This window comes from Xenopus laevis, chromosome 7S, assembly GCF_017654675.1.
Source record: "Xenopus laevis strain J_2021 chromosome 7S, Xenopus_laevis_v10.1, whole genome shotgun sequence".
NCBI classification, from domain to species: Eukaryota; Metazoa; Chordata; class Amphibia; order Anura; family Pipidae; genus Xenopus; species Xenopus laevis.
In genome coordinates, this window is record NC_054384.1 from 7,689,399 (window position 1) to 7,705,228 (window position 15,830).

The window sequence follows — 15,830 nt, forward strand, 5'->3', positions numbered from 1 at the left end:
AATGATTGCAATTTTAATGTCTCTATGCAGCTAAAAAGCATCTAGATACATATTTAGCTAAATCGATGAGAAGGTCCCTACGTTCCAAACTGTCTGCACATATAGAGAGTGGGATTATTTTTGGATGATCAGAAGCAAACAAACCTGGCATCACCAGGTGCATTGACCAGTGCTTGCTGGATTAGTGTAAAGTCCACCACCGTTGGACTATAATAAATGATATTTCAGTGGCAGGTACCAGTAGTTCACTACTTACCTGAATGCATAGCATCAATGGTAAAGTTGGGTGGAGGAAGAATAAGGGTTTGGGGCTGTTTTTCATGGTATGGGCTTGGGCCCTTTTTTCCATTGAAAGCAAATCTTAAAGACGCCTTGTGAGGTCCATACATAATGGATTTGCTTAGATGGGAGTGGAAGGACTTGATTAGAGGATCAGATATTTTTTAGACTGTAGTAGTTATCAGCATGTTTAGGGGGAAATCCCTTAAGGGTAAGGGCACACGCTAAAGATGGCCATTCACAGAGAGAGTGGTGTCGCCAAACGAGCGGATCTCTCCCCGACATGCCCACATTGAAGTGGGCGATATCGGGCTGATCCGATCGTGTGCCCTAGGGCCCAACGATCGGATCTGAATGGAGGCCAAACGGGCGGACAGATCGCAGGACCGCATCAACGAAAAGATGCAGCCGCAATCCAACGGGATTTTTTTACCTGCCCTATCGAGATCGACTGGGGAAGCCGTCAGATGGCCTCACACACGGGCCAATTAGTTGCTGACGCGGTCTGTTGCCAGCTTTTATCGGGCCATGTATGGGGGTGATTTAGCTGGGAGATTTAGTTGCCCGGCGATTAATCGCCTCTTCTTCGGCCGACTAATCTCCGCAAAAAGCCTTCCCGCTGGCTAGACTCTAAATTGCCGGCAGGATGGCACTCTGAGCGCTTAGTTTTCTGAAGTCGCCCGAACTTTCCTCATGAGGCAGCTTTGGGTGACTACAGAAAACGAAGCACTCAGAGTGCCATCTTGCACTTAGATTCTAGCCGGCACGAAGGCTTTTCTGGGAGACTAGTCGTGCGAATAAGAGGCGATTTATTGCCGGGCTACTAAATCTCCCCCCAATCTTAGCGTGTGCCCTTACCCTAAGAGCATAACTTCAGCATAAATATTAAGTAGCAGGAATATACACAACAAATTAAGGGCGTACATCATTCCTTAGCTTGTAACCTTGTTAAAAGTGAACGTGCCTTCTCTCCTGGCACTTCGTCAGGGTCTGACCCGGGAGAGAAGGCACGAAACGCGTAGGTTTCCTCACCAACCCACTGCCACAAGTTCACTAGATGTGCCAAATAAAGCCGCAAGAAAATTGAGCTTAAACGTCTCTTGTGATTCCTTCGATCAGCGCCGTATAGCGGGGTAAATCTGTGCACTATAGTTACCTCCTGAACGAGGTGAGGAGGATCCCGCGAGAGCTGCTACCGAGGGGGAGAGACGCTGCGCTATCAAGAAGGGTGAGCTCCGATACATTTTCTACACCCATCTTTGCACTTTACTGTATGTGCTTGCTTGCTCATTTCCCATTGGCTGTCCATATGCCTTTTAGACAGGAGTGATGGCAGCCCTATAGCAAGAGGAAGGGAGCAACTATCTGGTCTTAACATGCAGCAAAGTGCAAGCTCTTGTATTCTAAAAAGGATTTTAAATACACTGCAGTAACACAATGCTTGTATAAAGTGGCTCATTTTCTATAGTTGTAAATTAAGCACAATTTTGATTTTATGTTCCATTTAAATGAATGTATTGCTAGTTATTTGCTGATATTGGAATCTCTAGAGTCTGAGCTTCTACAGGACACCAGAGTTGGGCACAGCGCTTGACCATGGGCATCAAACAGGCTTTTGGGATGTTGACTGAGACCGTGGGGATCGAGCAGAATTTTAGGTGCAGACTTGGAACTGGAGTATTCATCCTGGAAATCGAGTTTTGCGGTAAAACTTGGGACACTTTGGATATGTTTTCTTGACTCAATGTCCAATGAAATTCCAGAAAAATGGAATGCAACTACTCTTGAGACTTTACACAAATACATTTTGCCCTAAGCCACAGCTACCAATCCACAATCCGCTTTTACTGACCTAGTGAAATGAAAATGATGCAAACAAATAGCTAATTGGATGCTCTGGGTCACTGGGTTAGGGCATAACCCCAGATCTGTCTCACAAGGAGGAAGTTACAGCCTTCTGGGAACTCCAACAAAACGCCTCTCCGTATGGGACGCAGGCCATACACCCACACTGTTTCTGTCTCTGACACTCTTCTAGTTACAGAGATTTAATGATTGATGGTCAGAATGTTAAAGTTACTTTTCATTCTTTCTTCTTCAAGCAACAGAATTCTGTTTTCCTTGGCTCCATGCAGCCTTAGCTTTAAAGACATTCTAAAAATTCAGAACTTCGAAGGACAGATACCTGCTAAACCTTAGTGTATATTTCCTCTTGTTTTGTTTTTGAAAGAAATGCTATACGCAAGAAAAACGGCTAATCATGTCTCTTTATGTCAATGCATAATTCTCTGATATCTTTGATAGTCTCAATTTTTGTTCCATAACGGCTGTTGTGCTTTTCTGTGCTCAGTCGGTGAATACTCATAGCAACACGACTGTTTTGGAGGAGGCTGGACGACTGGAAGGGAGACCTAAATGTGTAAGGCAGAGGGTAGTTTCATTATTGTGCAGCTCCTACCCACATATACAATACCCCTACATATACAATAAAATCATGGAAGTGTTTATCCAACAAAGACTGTGTTCTTTAAATTTTCCTGCTGAATTTTTCTTTGTTGGCATAGTAGTCTCTGTACAGGTTATAAGCAAACTTAGGTGGATGTTTTTTGCGAAATAGTCTTTAGTACAGAGAATAACTATACTTCAGTTTTATGGTCTCTTTCTAGACCGGCTCTGGGCAACTTAGTTGGCCGTTCCTGCGGAGCTTTGGCCAAGCAGCCACATGTATTTTTGTCTTGATTAAGGGCTCTTACACATGAGCGTTTTTACCTGCGCTCCCCTGCTTTCCGTTTTTCGGCGTTCAGCCGCAGGGGAGCGCAGGAATAGACGCATTTAATTATTTCAAATGGGGCAGTACTCACACAGGCGCATGTAGGCGCCGAACGTAGGAAAAATGCAGCATGTTGCGTCTCAACCTGCGTTCGGCGCCTACACGCGCCTGTGTGAGTACTGCCCCATTTGAAATAATTAAATGCGTCTATTCCTGCGCTCCCCTGCGGCTGAACGCCGAAAAACGGAACGCAGGGGAGCGCAGGTAAAAACGCTCATGTGTAAGAGCCCTAAAGATAGAATGCAGCAAGGAATATTATGGCCAGCCTAAGACTAAGGGGCAGATTTATCAAGCGTCAAAGTGAAATCGAGGGAATTTTCTAAGTTAAAAAACTCGAAATTCGAAGTGATTTTTGGTTACTTCAACCATCGAATAGGCTACTTCGACTTCAACTTCGACCTTCGATTCAAAGTAAAATCGTTCGACTATTCGACCATTCGATAATCGAAGTACTGTCTCTTTAAAAAAAACTTCAAATTCAATACTTCACCAACTTAAACCTGCCGAAGTGCTATGTTAGCTATGGCGACCTTCCAGAGCATATTACTAAGTTTGTTTTTTTTGTATTTGAAGGAAAATAATACAAAAACCGCTTGAATCGTACGATCGTACTACGATGCAAAAAATCCTACAAATTCGACTTTGAATTTCGTAGTATTTAATTCGATGGTCAAATTTGAAGTATTTTCTAGGTATGCACCGAATCCAGGATTCCGTTCTGGATTTGGCCTTTTTCAGCAGGATTCAGCCAAATCCTTCTGCCCAGCCGAACCGAATCCAAATTTGAATATGCAAATTAGGGGTGGGGAGGGAAATCACGTGACTTTTCACCACAAAACAAGGAAGTAAAATTGTTTCCCCTTCCCACCCTAATTTGCATATTCAAATTAGGTTTCTGGTTCGGTATTCGGCCGAATTTTTCACAAAGGATTCGCGGGTTTGGCCGATTCCAAAATAGTGGATTCGGTGCATTCCTAGTATTTTCCACTTCGAAATTCGACCCTTGATAAATCTGCCCCTAAGTGATGAATAGGTGGGCACAAAGGGTCCCCAGAGTCCATAAGGAATCCCAAGAAAATCCGTAAAGCTCCCAGGCCATGTGTGCTATTCAGAAAAGTACTTGCCAGGAGTCTATTGTTACGGTTCATTCGGGGACAAAAGCGACATTGGCCTCAGATTTCTGTTTATATTGGGCATCATCTGTTCCCCTGCGAGGATGGACTGCAATGGTGTTAAAGGAATTGTATGACTTTATGGCTACCTGGCTTAATAGGGAGAGAGTGTCTTTTTACAACTAGAGACCTCTATGTATTGTGCTCAAGGCTCAATTTAAAAGTCTCGGTTTAAGGCTACTTTATATCCTTCCAGCACTCAACTCTTCAGCTAATTAATAACAGGGAACCTTAACAAATGGTGGCCTTGGGCCAATTGATTAAGGCGGCCCTGGCTCTTGAGGGCATTGACTTACATGAAGTGTCTTAGCCAATACTCTTGTTGCTTATTTCACCACTTTGGATCTATCAGTTGTACCAAATACATTCTCAAATGCTCCTGTTTAAACCTGACATTAGTTTTCGGAGTTTACAGAAAGTTTGCATGGAAAACTGGACCAGTTTATTAATATATTTAGTTAAAGTGGATCCGACACCCACACATAAAAAGCTTTATAATGATATCATGAAGTCCTTTGCAAATTAAACTTGAAACCCAAATTATTTTTTTTTCTTTAAAACAGCCATAACCTTTATAAACTCATTTAAAAGTTTCAGCTGTCAGTTATGTATTGCCTGCCCTCCTCTATGCTTCAGGCATAGAGGTGGGGCAGTCAAATACTAATACCTTCCAATATAATTAAATAAACTGATTCTGGTCTTGTGTGGATTAATAATGTATAGTGATGGGCGAGTTTCTCCCGTTTCGCGGAAAATTGTAAAGGTCACGGAAAATCGTGAAATTCAAACGTTTTCATGGAAAAAACGTGGAATTTGAACGGTTTCACAAAAAAATCGTGAAATTTGAACGGTTTCACGAAAAAATCGTGAAATTTGAACGGGTTCACGAAAAAATCGTGAAATTTGAACGGGTTCACGAAAAAATCGTGAAGTTTGAATGGTTTCACTTAAAATTTTAGAAAATCTGACGTTTTCGCTGAAAATCGGAAATTAACACTTTGCGAATTTTCACGGGAGATTCACGAATTTATTTGCCGGCAGCGAAACGCGGAAATTACCTGCAAATTCGTGCCAGGAGAATTTATTCGCTCATCGCTAATAGTGAACACCGGCTTCAACCAGTGGCTGTTATTATTGGACGGCATGTCTGTTATTCAATATGATTAGTAATGGCTGACCACTGAAGGGAATAGTGGAAGAAAATTCCATTCAGTCCAAAACCGAAATTAATTTTGTCGAAAGGAGAAAAGAGGCCAAATATGTCTACCCAAAGTACATTTACTGGGGTATTCTAGGCTTTCCTTTACTAATAATCATCCCAATTTAAAGACAAGGGGCAAAGAAAGAAAAACACAAGACGTTGCCCACCTTCAAAGACCATCGGGATGATGACAAAACACTAGAAATTGCCCCCATTCAAAGTTAGTTTGACTTAGACTTTAAATGGAGACAGTTTTTTTTATCACTTTGTCCCACCCCCGAGGGAATGAACTAAGGGGAAATCAATATACTACCCTTTCACTTGTACACAAGGTCCTCTTCAGCCAACTGAGCATAGCCTGGAATCACTGGTGACTCCTGCCATTGACTTGAATAGGAAACAGCAGAAGGCAACTAAGGGCATTTTTAGGATCTGAAGTGCTCCCCATGTGCTATCAATTGCACTGACTTTTCATGCTACAGGTATGGAACCTGTTATCCAGAATTTTCGGGACCTTGGCCTTTCCGGATAACGGATCTTTCTGTAATATGGATCTTCATATCTTAAATCTACTAGAAAACCATGAAAACATTAAATAAACCCAATGGGCTGGTTCTGCTTTCAATAAGGATTAATTATATCTTAGTTGGGATCAAGTACAAGCTACTGTTTTATTATCATTATTATAGAGAAAAAGGAAATCATTTTTAAAAATTTGGATAAAATGGAGTTTACGGGAGACGGCCTCTATGTAATTCGGAACTTTCTGGATAACTGGTTTTCAGATAATGGAACCCATACCTGTCCTTGTTAACTGAATCTGCAGTTACAGTGATTGGGTGCTACAGATCCATCTTTGGAATTTTTTTTAACACTACTCCAAGTTAGGTCCCACCACTGCCACCCCAAGTGTGAATTTCATAATAGTGAGCAGAATTGGGAGAATCTATTGTAAATGGAATTGTTTTCAGGAATTTGCTTAAAATGAAGTCCAAAATTAAAGTGGATGAGACCCCCCCCCCCAAGTATTGGCTCTGTCTTCCGACACCAAAAAAATTGTAACTCTTATAATATCACGCTCTGCCTTTGAAACCTTAGAAACCCTAACTTCATTTTTCACCGTGAAGCTCTGTAGAGTAAAGAAATCCAACACATGTTTGAAATCATGTTAAATGTGCCCTCTTACATTTTCCTGTGAATGATCATAAATCACTTTCAGCAGTGATTGGCTCCGTCTAAACAAAACAGCGCGGCCCGTTGCCAAGGTATCAAGAAATGAATCGGTTACACGCCGGGGAGGGGGGATTCTCTAAATTGCTGGTAGCTCCAATATGGTGTTAATGTTTGTGACTGTAAAAACTTCAAGACAACATTTCAAGAGCCAAGTATTCCAGCAATGACTCATTCAGTCATTCATTTGTTTTCTGTCCAAATATTTTTCCAATCTGGTATCTATTAGTGTGGTATTGCTTCTTTTCTTTGCCAGTAGAATCTAATTATAAGAGCTGATGTTAAGAACTGTATGTAGGCACCCTACATACAATGAAGGATGATGCTGATTATGAAGGAAAGCTTGTGATGCCTTCATGAGTGCGCACATTGCTTCGCCTACAAAAGGAGGCTCCCTTGGTCTTGATCAACAGCAGGTAGTGAGGTAGAGTTATCTGTCGGATGGATCATCAAGGCACGTTCTGCTGTCCTCTTCTGAAAGCAGTTCTTTCTCCTAATGATGCCACCTCTTGAGATTGGCAGTGGATATTTGGCTGAAGAAAGTTGTTGTAGATGCAGATGTGAGACCTCTTGAAGATGTCTTTTGTTAGGAGCACAATTTGGCCTTGTGAAGCCCATGTTGCTCCCTTATGGAAAAAAAAATCTTACTCTATAGAGCAAATTGAAATTTGGAAGGCGCACACCCACAAGCATGCTGAGGTGCTAATCCAAGGGGGGCTGCCCTATCATAGCCTCCTGATAAATGACATAGAAAAAGATCTATCTATGGATTGCACACTCAGACTTGTATAAAAGAATCAAAATTTATTATATTTATTTACTCTATAGAGCAGTGATCCCCAACCAGTAGCTAGTGAGCAACATGTTGCTCTCCAACCCTTCAGCGTCCTCAAAGCAGGTGATTATTTTTGAATTCCTGGCTTGGAGGCAAGTTTTAACTGCATAAAAACTGAAGTATAGTGCCAAGTAGAGCCTCCTGTCGGCTGCCAGTCCACAAAGGGGCTACCAAATAGCAAATCACAGCCCTTATTTGGCACTCCAAGGGACTATTTTCAAGTGTTGCTCCCCAATTCTTTTTACATTTGAATGTGGCTCATGGGTTCAAAGGTTGGGGACCCCCTTCTATAGAGGCTCCATCTCGCTAGAAAGCTCCGTATGACCTTGCCTGAAAACTGGATTTGGACACTGCCCACACTTTATGATGAATATATTCTAAAGAATGGTTTCTTGTTGATCTAATATGTTCAGCATTTTTGTGCAATGGGGTGGCTCATACCTATTTCTCTGCATTGTGTTGTGGCAACCACTGGTAGTTATAGACTTATTTGAATAGGATTTCAACGTTGCACTCTTGTGGGTACACATGACTTAGAACTTGATTCTTTGAAGGAACCATTCTGCCTGTGCTTGTACTTGTTGGAATTCTGTGAATCATCTGAGAGGATGGGCTAATATACTCCTGCGTTTTTGTATTTTATATAACGGTGTTCTTGTTATGAGCTAATGGTGGCCTTATCTTATGTAGGAGCCCAAAGATGGCCTGAACTAAAGTTGCCTAAAAACCTGTTCATTCACTATTTATGTAGTCTTAAAATTGCTCAGTCCCAGGTGCTTTCTGCATAATGGGGCTAAAGTTTATGGAAAAAGATAGTGCCCCCCCCTAAACGCAAAGTAGTGTACAGTGGCCGCATTTAGTTACAGAGCAAGTGGGCCCCAACCATAGGGGTGTGTGTGTGTGATTGGTCGGTTAGATAGCAGGTTCCGGTTGGGTATGTTCTGATGTGAATAATAATCTGGGCTTCAGTGTTTGCTTTATTTTTTGCAACGTAGTCCATGGGTTATCAACAAATACAACATACCATCGTCTAATACAACAAATTAGATATGAATTGGGTAACATGGCTGGAGGCAAAAGATTGGAACTAACAGAAAAATAGATCCAAGAACGGAATTCCTTGCTAACGGGTCGGTATCTTTATGCAGTGTTCCTAACCTCAACATCTACCCCCCAGTTCACCTTCTCTTTATTTCTTCTCTTCTTTTTCCTTTTCCATTCTTTCACGGGGGCTTTTATTAAAAAAAAAAAAAAAAAAAAAAAATTCAAAATAAGATCTTTACATTAAAAAATCAAAATAATTAAACAATACTTTGCATTCAAAGATGTTTGTTATTAATGATGGCATAGTTACATAGTTACATAGTTAAATTGGTTTGAAAAAAGACAAAGTCCATCAAGTTCAACCCCTCCAAATAAAAACCCAGCCCCATACACACACCCCTCCCTACTTTTAATTAAATTCTATATACCCATACCTATACTAACTATAGAGCTTAGTATCACAATAGCCTTTGATATTATGTCTGTCCAAAAAATCATCCAAGTCCCTCTTATAGTTATTAACTGAATCATCATCACAACATCACCCGGCAGTGCATTCCCCAACCTCACTGTCCTGACTGTGATGAACCCCCTACGTTGGTTCAAATGAAAGTTCTTTTCTTCTAGTCTGAAGGGGAGGCCTCTGGTACGGTGATCCACTTTATGGGTAAAAAGGTCCCCTGCTATTTATCTATAATGTCCTCTAATGTACTTGTAAAGTGTAATCATGTCCCCTCGCAAGCGCCTTTTATCCAGAGAAAACATCCCCAACCTTGACGGTCTCCCCTCATAATTGAAGTCTTCCCTCCCTCTAACCAGTTTAGTTGCACTTAGTCTCTGCACTCTCTCCAGCTTATTTATATCCCTCTTAAAGGGGAAGGAAACCTCCTCGGCGCTAACCCGCCTACCCCTCCCGCTGGGCAAATGCCCCTAACTTGTTACTTACCCTTCTGCGCAGGTCCAGTCCAGGGAGTTCACAGGCGACATCTTCTTCCACGCGATCTTCTTCTTGCTTTGACCGGCGCATGCGCAGTAGGATCGTTTCGCCGGTACGATCTACTGCGCATGCGCGTGACTTTTGGCGCATGCGCAGTAGATCCGTACCGGCGAAATGCTCCTACTGCGCATGCGCCAAAACGCCGGTCAAAGGAGGAAGAAGATCACGTGGAAGAAGATGTCGCCTGTGAACTCCCTGGACTGGACCTGCGCAGAAGGGTAAGTAACAAGTTAGGGGCATTTGCCCAGCGGGAGGGGTAGGCCAGGGGGGAGGAGGGAGGGGGGGCAATACACGGGAGGGGGGAGGGGGGTTAGCGCCGACGAGGTTTCCTTCCCCTTTAAGGACTGGAGTCCAAAACTGCCCCCATACTCCAGATGAGGCCTCACCAGGGACCTATAAAGAGACATAATTATGTTTTCATCCCTTGAGTTAATGCCCTTTTTTATACAAGACAGAACTTTATTTGCTTTAGTAGCCACAGAATGACACTGCCCAGAATTAGACAACTTGTTATCTACAAAAAACCCCAAGATCCTTCTCATTTAAGGAAACTCCCAACACACTGCCATTTAGTGTATAACTTGCATTTATATTATTTTTGCCCAAGTGCATAACCTGCATTTATCAACATTGAACATCTTCCTGGTTGCACAACTCACAAACCCAGACTTCATGTCGGACATGACTGGCGATTAAGGTATCAGGAGCCAACTCCAGCTACTTCATTATCACTAAATTAAGCAATTAATCTGTCTCCACTTTTCAGGCTGTTGGAACGGCATCTGTAACTATGCACTCTCATAGGTTTTTGGCCTTTTCCAAGTAACTTTGAAGGTCATTATGATCTGTTAGACTTGTTTTTATTATTCTTTTAGGAGATCTATTCTTGGCATGGTAGGTATCTGCATTCTCACATGTGTTTCCTTAAAGTAACTGAAGGAAACTCAACATTGCAGGTGATTTGAAACCACGTCACAATTATGGCAGAGACAGACGAGAAGATTCGGGGAGATTGTTGCCCGGTGACAAATCGCCTCTTCTTTGGGGCGACAAACCCCCCCCCCCCAACTGCCTCAGCCAACGGGGAGGCAGTTCGGCAAGATTAGTCTCCTGAAGAAGAGGTGATTTGTCGCTGGGCGACTAACTCTCCCAGAATCTGCACATGTCTGGTGGGCTGGTGGGGGCTGTTTGGGTCTCTGTGTATCTGAAATGCCAGGGCCTATTTTAATTCTCAGTCCGGACCTGGACTCTGCCCTTAGCAGGGGTGATTTATAGATTTTATTAAACGCATTATGCTATTGTGGTGCATTTTTTTTCCTGTTTTATTTATAAATGTGCTATAAATATATAAATTTATCGATTAAGTCTGTATTACCCATAAGACAGTTATTTGGGTGCCTTAAACTGTAAATACTATTTGTAAAACTAACATTCTGTAAAAGTACTCCATATATTTAGCAAGTATGGTATCCGGTATCTGGAAACCAGGTCTCCAGAAAGCTCTGGATAACGGAAAGGCTGTCTCTCAGACTTCATGTTATCCAAATTAAAAAAAAGAAATTCCCCTTTCTCTGTAATAATAAAACAGTACCTTGTACTTGAGCCAAACTAAGATGTAATTCTTATTGGAGGCAGAACCAGCCTATTTTGTTGATTTAACGTTTACATGATTTTCTAGTAGACTAAAGATGGGCATACACGATCCACTTGTTTAACGAGGTCGCCAAATGAGCGGATCTTAACCCGTTATGCCCACTAACGGCTGGGCGTTATTGGCTTAATCCAAACTAGTGATGTGGGAGCCGACCCGATAGCCGCGGGACCCGTTGGTCGGGCAGGTTTGGGCCGACCTCGCACCCTCTTTTCTGGGTAGTGTGTGGTTGTGGGTTGAACTCTTCTTACTGCTCTCCCTGCCCACAACCTTCCAAATAGCGACTTCCGGGTTGAGTTTTTATAGACACACGCCTGTCGCCCCGCCCTTTTGGTGACGTCATCGCCGGGTCTATAAAAGAGACCCGGAAGTCGGGCTTGGGTGGTGGGAGGTCAGGTTACTGGTGGGTGCGGGTCGGGAAAAGCCAGACCTGCACATCACTAATCCGAACTAAATAATTGGATTACTAGGCTGTGAATGGGCGCTGACGGGTCACAGGACCGATGGATGGATCGAACAAAAAATCAAACTTGCCCAATCGATATCTGGCCGATTTTTGGTCTATCGATTGGGAGCCCCACACACGAGCAGATAAGCTGCCGAATTAGTCTAAAGGGCCCATATCGGCATCTTTAATCTGCCCATGTATGGCCACCTTTAAGGTATGAAGATCCAAATTACAAAAAGATCTGTTATGCGGAAAACACCAGATCTCGAACATTCTGGATAACCGGCCCCATACCTGTTTACACGTGAACAGAGTTGTCCTCTGGTAACGAATTGCATGTAGTTTGTCATACTTTATTATTAATAGAAAATGAACTGAGGATTTACCCATTGAATGTGGTATGTTATGCCTGTGTAGTTGCTTCCCAATTATGTTGAAACAATGAACTGGTTTTCTGGAACTTGCATATCAACGTTTCTCTTTACTTACTATTTATATGATTTTATTTCCAGCTGCTGCTGAAGGAAAAGGAAAAAGTGGAGAAGATTTCTTTCAGAAGGTAAGAGCTTGCTTGTTGGGAAATGTTGGTGCAATTGTATTACCATCTCTGGCAGTGGTATCAGGTATCTGAACCCATTGGATCTAGCATCATTCAATTTATTTGGGTCCAGCGCAAAGCCACAACATCCAAGGAGAACTGTGGTGAAACCGGGGCACCAACAACCACTTAGTCTGTGGATCTCCTAGCTGCCATTAAAGCAGTGTCACTGGCAGTTTTTCTTTCTGTTTGGACCAGCAAGCTGTGATCATCTTGGATCTATGATCTATTTAAACTAGCTTCTCCCCAGCACCACCACAAATATGCTCTGGGTTTGTTGCATTTTTACAAGTACTGATCATTAGGTTTCTTGTTTAGATAGATCAGGGCTGTGCACCTTGGAGACCTGTCGGGCAGAAGTGGCCCTTCAGGGGATTTTTATAGCCCCCAATCTTCTTAGAGGCTCCATAGATGTATGGTTTTAATTTAATCTGGCCCTCAAACTGGTAAGGTCTCATCTGGAGTATCCATTGCAGTTTTGGGCTCCAGTCCTTAAAGGAGAACTAAACCCTAAAAAAGAATGTGGCTAAATGACATATTTTATATAGTGAACTTATTGCACGAGGCTAAAGTTTGAGCTTGTCAATAGCAGCAATGATCCAGGACTTCACACTTGTCACAGGGGGTCACCATCTTGGAAAGTGTCTGTGACACTCACATGCTCAGTGGGCTCTGAGCAGCTGTTGAGAAGCTAAGCTTAGGGCTCGTCACTAATTATCCAGCAGAAAATGAGCTGGAAAACTAACAATATGTCTAGCCTCATGTCAGATTTCAAAATTGAATATACTGTAAAAAAAAAAAATCTGTTTGCTCTTTTGAGAATTGGATTTCAGTGCAGAATTCTGCTGGAGCAGCACTATTAACTGATATGTTTTGAAAAAAAGATGTTTTCCCATGACAGTATCCCTTTAACTATGTAACTATGAACATGTTTTGTAAGAAAATATTATATATAATAATTTGGAGAACATATACTTAGAATATCTGCGCTGCACAGTATGGAGGTACATTGCAGGGTCCCTGGGTTCAGCGATATAATATACCGTATATACTTGAGTATAAGCCGACCCGAGTATAAGCCGAGGTACCTAATTTTACCTACGAAAACTGGGAAAACTTATTGACTCTAGTATAAGCCTAGACACAACTACAGCCCTGTCTCCCAGCAGCGCACATTCTGCCAAAGTGACCCCCCCAGCGATCAACCGGACTTCTTTGCAAAGTTGATGGTGACAGAGAATTGCCAAACGGATTACTGTGTGCATTCCCACTGTCCCACTACCATGTGCAGAGGGCGCTGTGTGATATTGCAGTCACTGTTATTCTTTCATATAACCAACAGAGGGCGCTGTGTGATATTGCAGTCACTGTTATTCTTTCATATAACCAACAGAGGGCGCTGTGTGATATTGCAGTCACTGTTATTCTTTCATATAACCAACAGAGGGCGCACTGTTATTCTTTCATATAACCAACAGAGGGCATTGTGGGATATTGCAGTCTCTCCCCAAGCGAACTGTTGGTATAGGAATGATTAAAAGTGACTGTAATCTGAGCTACTGCCCGCTGACGCGAGTATAAGCCGAGGTAGACTTTTTCAGCACATTTTGGATGCTGAAAAACTCAGCTTATACTCAAGTATATACGGTAAGCAGGTTATTTGGCATTTTAGATTGGAGCGCCGCTGCGGCAGGTAGCCATGTGAATGAGGAACAGTTTCTCTAAAGTAGAATATGTTGGCTCTATATAAAACCTAATAAATTCTGAAAGAATCATTTGTGTATTTTACAGCTGAGAATAAAGAGATTTAAAGCTGGAGTAACGTCACAATGGGCAGCCTGCTCCTTATAGACCTTTGCTGCTGCTCGCTGGCATTTACGTCTTATTTCATTTTCTCTAACTGGCCAGTCTGACTCATCGTTTTCTCTTTGTGTTTTTGTTGGAATCCTCGTTTATTTGCAAGTTGTGCTGAAGAACAGACGTGTGTTTCTCATATTGTTTTGAATGGAATCTGAGCAGTACTTGTAATGGCCATCAGGGGGCTGCTTAGAACTTTCTCCAAACATGACAACGTCTTCCTTTTTATAAATAAAGGATTAGCTTTGTTCCTCTTGCGTTGAGAACAGGATCAATCAAAAGAAATCTTTTTGCTCTAAGTAGAATTTTATGGAAAGTCTCCGACACTGACACGTTGCAGTTCTTTTTTGATTTTTGTGGCAAGTGAAGGCAAATGTTTGACGTCTGGGATACACGGTGGGGAGAAGGATCATTGAAGGAACATTTATACCTGAAATAAAAACATTATGAAGATTTCAGATAATTGTCTAAGGAAATATCTGAGAAGACACCGTGGGCAGATTTATCAAGGGTCAAATTTCTAATTTGAAAAACTTGGAAATTCGAATTCAAAAAGACCAACCGAAATTAGATCGAAATGTTTTTTTTTTTTGGCCGAATAGATCCGCTTTCGATCAAATTTGAATTGTACGAAACAAAGGAATAGCGCATTCGATCGAATTCGATTCAAAGTTTTTCCAGAAAAAACTTTGATTTTTCAAGTTCCACCGATTGACTACAAATAGGTTCTAGGGGGTTTCCCATAGGCTAATTCGGCAGGTTTATGATGGCGAATGGTCAAAGTCGAATTTTTAAAGAGACCGTACAGGATACATTTCGAAATTCGAATTTTCTAATTTTTATCAAATTCTAATTGAATTTGGACTATTCCCTAGTCGAAGTACACAAAAATTGGCTCGAAATTGGAATTTTTTAAATTTGAATTTTCACTTCGAACTTTGATAGTTCTGCCCCCTTGAGTTTGTCTGCCTGAGCCCAGCTTCTCAATTCCTCTTCCTTCCGTTATCCGGAAACCCGTTTTCCACAATGTTCCGAATTACGGAATGGTCTCCCATAGACTCCATTTTATCCAAATAATCCAAATTTTTAAAAATGATTTCCTTTTTCTGTGTAATAATAAAACAGTAACTTGTACTTGATCCCAACTAAGATATAATTAATCCTTATTGGAAGTAGGGATGCACCGAATCCAGGATTCAGTTCGGGATTCGGGCCAGGATTCGGCCTTTTTAAGCAGGATTTGGATTCGGTGGAATCCTTCTGCCAGGCTGAACAGAATCCTAATTTGCATATGTAAATTAGGGGTGAGGAGGGAAATTGCATGACTTTCTGTTACAAAACAAGGAAGTAAAAAATGATTCCCCCTTCCCACCCCTAATTTGCATATGCAAATTAGTATTCAGATTCGGTTCGGTATTCGGCCAAATCTTTCTCGAAGGATTCGGGGGTTCGGCCGAATCCAAAATAGCGGATTCAGTGCATCATGATTTTCTAGTAGACTTGATGTATGAAGATCCAAGTTACTGAAAGATCTGTTATTTGGAAAACCTCGGGTCCTGAGCATTCTGGATAACAGGACCCATACCTGTATCTGAGAAAAGGCTGTTGCTATTGATGTGGTGATGTCTTGTTTGGGGCCCTTCAAATGTTAAACTGCCATTCCCAACCTTTAGTGGTAAGTGAGAAGG

General features: G+C 41.9%; 1 protein-coding gene across 3 annotated transcripts in view; it reads left to right on the top strand.

The window, feature by feature from the left end:
* bicc1.S (BicC family RNA binding protein 1 S homeolog) overlaps positions 1 to 15,830 on the top strand; it is a 152,197-nt gene that overhangs the window by 42,352 nt on the left and 94,015 nt on the right. For all 3 annotated transcript variants that reach the window (XM_018226866.2, XM_018226867.2, NM_001088527.1), the window contains 1 exon segment: positions 12,200 to 12,246. In XM_018226866.2, coding sequence (XP_018082355.1) covers positions 12,200 to 12,246 — 47 coding nt within the window.